At 51.9% G+C, this 4,035-nt stretch overlaps 1 protein-coding gene across 1 annotated transcript in view; it reads right to left on the reverse strand.

Annotated features, from left to right (window-relative positions):
• Window positions 1-1,596: 1,596 nt before the first annotated feature.
• The window catches only part of PROSC (proline synthetase co-transcribed homolog (bacterial)), a gene marked incomplete at its 5' end in the record, with an annotated part of 2,822 nt that continues 383 nt past the window's right edge, over window positions 1,597-4,035 (reverse strand). Inside the window, 6 exons of the mRNA XM_009080458.1 lie at window positions 1,597-1,734; window positions 2,017-2,115; window positions 2,269-2,411; window positions 2,542-2,676; window positions 3,074-3,149; window positions 3,633-3,668. Of these exons, the coding sequence (XP_009078706.1) occupies window positions 1,597-1,734; window positions 2,017-2,115; window positions 2,269-2,411; window positions 2,542-2,676; window positions 3,074-3,149; window positions 3,633-3,668 (627 nt within the window). The remainder of the gene's footprint in view (window positions 1,735-2,016; window positions 2,116-2,268; window positions 2,412-2,541; window positions 2,677-3,073; window positions 3,150-3,632; window positions 3,669-4,035) is intronic.

Genomic DNA, 4,035 nt, shown 5'->3' on the forward strand with positions numbered 1-4,035 from the left:
TGCTATGGTCTAGTAACCATGGTAGGGCTGCACTTGATGATCTTTGAGGACTTTTCCAACCCAACTGATTCTATGATTCACCCTTCTCCCACCACCCCATCACCCAGCAGCAGCTCCAGGCTGGGGAAGCAGCTCCAAGGGCAGCTCAGGGCATTTATTCACCACGCTGGAACATAAAAATAACATCTTTAATAGCTTCCTAGTTGGCACAGATGGTATTAAAATTCACCACTTTTTATTAATGGACTATGGAACCACACATGGTGCAGCACGAGGAGGGCACGAGGCTCCGACCACACGTGGCTTCTAAACCACTACGACAGGTGTTGGAGTTGACTCTTTGTTTACATTCAGTGTTTATAGAGTGAAACCAACAGCGAGATTTAACCACACACACACACAGAGCAAAGCCTGGGGAGGATGTTTCTGCTGGCAGCTGAGGTCTCCTCCTCTTAGCAGCCACAAAAGCCCCAAAATTAGCTGTAACACAGGTTATGAGACTGGACAACAGCGCAGGACAATGCGGGAGCTTCTGCTCACACCTGACTGAAAGTTACTGCAGTGACAGTCCCATTTCCCTCTTCCAGGAGCAGGGAGGGCTGGACCAGCACTTAGGATGTTAAGACACAGCCTAGAAGCCGTCAGTGGTCAAAGGATGTTTTTTTCAGGAGCCCAGAATGCAGTGAGACAGTAACACTTCCCTTTCTGAAGGACTTTTCCCAAGGAAACCTCCCTGCTGCCCCTGAGCTGTTATCCTCACACAGGTGTAGAGGGGATGGCACAGGCACCAAACCATGAGGGACTCACCTTGGAAAGCAACAGCAAGCTGGTGGCAGGGCAGAGGCGTGGCAGAAGGGCCTCATTCTGACCAAGAAACAGCACCAAAACTACTAGGCAGGATGAAAATAATTCCCAACACTCGAGAGGAGGGGGGAAAGGGAAGGGGGAAAAGCATCCCAGATCTGGGCAGACATGGAGCCATGGGAAAAGTTAGTGTCAGCCTGAAAAGGACAAAGAGACACTCCCACACTGTGGTGTGCAGCCAAAACATCACACCATGAACCCACAGTGGCTGCTGAGCTCCTCACAATCCTGTGGGTCTGTCACTCGTCCTGTTGCCACGGCCTTGGCCTCTCCAGTGTCACAGCATGTCCCTATCCCAGCTCCTATGCAACCACCTCACGTGCAGACCTTGGATTTGGGGAAACATTTATAGGTTTTTGGCAAGATTATGAATTGTTTAATGAAGAATTTATCCTCAGTGGAAGCAATCACCAGCACTGCTGCAGGTCCACCCACCCAGCTCCAGCCTGACAAACACTGGTTTGTCCAACTTCACTTCCCAATCACCTCTGTCCTCGATGACTCTGAGAAGACAACAGCCACCTTCCACCCTCAATTTCCTTATCATTTGTTGGTTTCAAAATTTCCAGTTCCTAGGGGTACTCTATGATCACGATGATGATGAGGCGTTTCTGGGCTCTGTTCCAAGGAATTTCCTCTCCCCACCAGGATCAGGTGCCGACATGGAGGCAGGTCAAATGCATAGAGAGGTCTCCCAGCAGCTCTCCTCTGGTGAGGCCACTTGTTCTCCACCTAGTGCCCCTGCACTGCCTCAGCCTCTGTCTGCCCTTTATTCCCAGCAGGGGCCTTGCCCCCAGCAGCTTTGTTGGAATAATCCCTCTCTCCAAAAATAGTGCTCCCAATCCTGACGTTTGTGGATCCAACCTCTATCTGGAAAAGACAGAGAGGAGGAGGTCAGGGCAGGGCTGCCACCACCCCTGTGATCAGCCCTGACTCTCACCATGTCACAGAAGGATGTTTCCCCCCACACTCACCACCCACAGCTACACCCAGGGTCTGGCTTGATCCCTGGAACTCTGTCCCAGGACCAGGAGAGCTGTTCTTCAGGGAACAGCACTAAGTGGCCTGTTTGGGTGATGCCTGGGCTGGAGTCTGGGGTTGCAGGTGTGCTGGTTTCCCAAGGGAAGGGGTGGCAGAAGGAGCCAGACTTACTGCATGCTGGAAGTCCGTGGACATGCCCATGCTCAGCTCCACCTTCTCCACAGGGAGGTTCAGCTTCTCACACACCTCCTGCCGCAGAGAGAGCAGCATCTGGGAAGAAGGAAGAAAGAGAGATACTGATACTGGTACTGAGGGCTCTGAACTACTCTGCACAAGGTGTTTCTAGAGTCTCACAGCCTGGCTCGTGCTGGTCTGACTGGCACAGACCTGCCAACGGTGACATTTTCTCCTAGGAAATCTTACCTGGAAGTCAGGATTTGGGCCCTTGCTGAGGTCATGCCCAATGCTGCCAATTGTCATCAGCCCCACGAATTCCAGGCTGGGGCACTTGTTGATGACATGTTCCACAGCAGCTGCAGTGTCTCCAGGGGAAAGACCATGCTTACCTGGAGAAAACAGGGAGATGTGTGCCCAGCTGAGCCAGAGAAAGGCTTGGAGAGCACAACCAGCCCAACCTCTCAGGTTTTGTGCCAAGTCAGCAGGACAAACCCCCACACAGCAGAAAGAGACACTTACTGTCCTCCCCACTCGTGTTAACCTGCACCATGACCTTCAGCTTCTGGGATGATCCTTTCTTCTGCCACAAGCTGTTGACTCTGTCTGCCAGTTTCACAGAATCCACAGTTTCCAGCATGAACAGGTTTGGGACAGCTGGGGAGAAAACACAGGCTGAGGGAATCCTGTTGGCACAGGAGTGTTTGTACCTACCACAGTGGTGAGTTCATGGTTACCTCACAGAATATCCTGAGCTGGAAGGACCCACAAGGATCATCAGTCCAACACCAAAACAATCCACCCTGTGCCCGAGAGCATTGGCCAAACACTCCTGGAGCTCTGTCAGGCTTGGGGCTGTGACCACTGCCCTGGGAGCTGTTCAGTGCCCAAACACCTCTGGGGGAAGAACCTTGTCCTGATATCCAACCTAACCCTGTTCCAGTGCCCGAACACCTCTGGAGGAAGAACCTTTTCCTGATACCCAACCTAACCCTCCCCTGACACATTTCAACACTGGAAGACTATTGCCCACATAGAATCAAACAGGATTTACCAATCAGCTTGTTGACATTGTTTTTCTGCAGGTGGCCAATAAAATGCCACTTGATGTCTGGACAAGATGACAGAATCTGAAAGCAGAGAGAACACTCAGGTTGGAAGGATAATTCCCTCTTCCCCCATGCAGCACTTCAGTCTCAGTTTGCTCACAACCACCAGACACTCAGTTTGTTCATTTGTTGACCCTGCAGGACTCAGCTCGTGGTTGTGGGGAGGGATGGGCTGAAGGGAATGTTCATGGGGGAAGGCGAAGCTCTTTTGCAACTGAACAGTCATTAAATGATATTTCCCCACACTGAGTGTGAACATTTAATTTAAACAAAGACTGTGCATCTCCTACAGAGAGCACAAAAGGCACAGCTCAGAGACATCATGACTCACAGGCTCCTCTGGAGCCAGCAGGGCAGGAGGGGGCAGAGCCAGTGAGCTGAGAACAACCTTAGCATTTATCTACAAAGATCCAACCAAAGCCCTAACACAAACCTTTGGCTGAACAGCTCTCAGGACACAGCCACACAGTGAAAGAAAACATGAAGGGAACTGTGTGTACTTACTCTGGAGTCTGATGCCTTTTCCAGCAGCTCCTGGACCTGGGAGGAAGCAGAATCTTGTTAAACCCAGATGTAAGGGTGGTGTCTGTGGGATGTATCCTGGGGTGCTGCTGTCACCACGCCTGGAGCCACCCCAGCTGGGCTGCCCAGTGCCTGCCCCGTGACATCAGGAGGAATTTCTCCATGGAAAGGGCTGTCAGGCACTGGAAGTTGCTGCCCAAGGAGGTGGTGGAGTCACCATCCCTGGAGGTGTTCAGGGAATGACTTAGTGCTTTGCTCTAGTTCACAAGGTGGTGATGGGTCACAGGTTGGACTCGATGGGCTTGGAGATCTTTTCCAACCTGACTCATTCTGGGACTCTGTGCCCTTAGCATGGGGCCCTTGCCCAGCCCTGTGGGCCCTTTCC

This window comes from Acanthisitta chloris, unplaced genomic scaffold (assembly GCF_000695815.1).
Source record: "Acanthisitta chloris isolate BGI_N310 unplaced genomic scaffold, ASM69581v1 scaffold36348, whole genome shotgun sequence".
NCBI lineage: Eukaryota > Metazoa > Chordata > Aves > Passeriformes > Acanthisittidae > Acanthisitta > Acanthisitta chloris.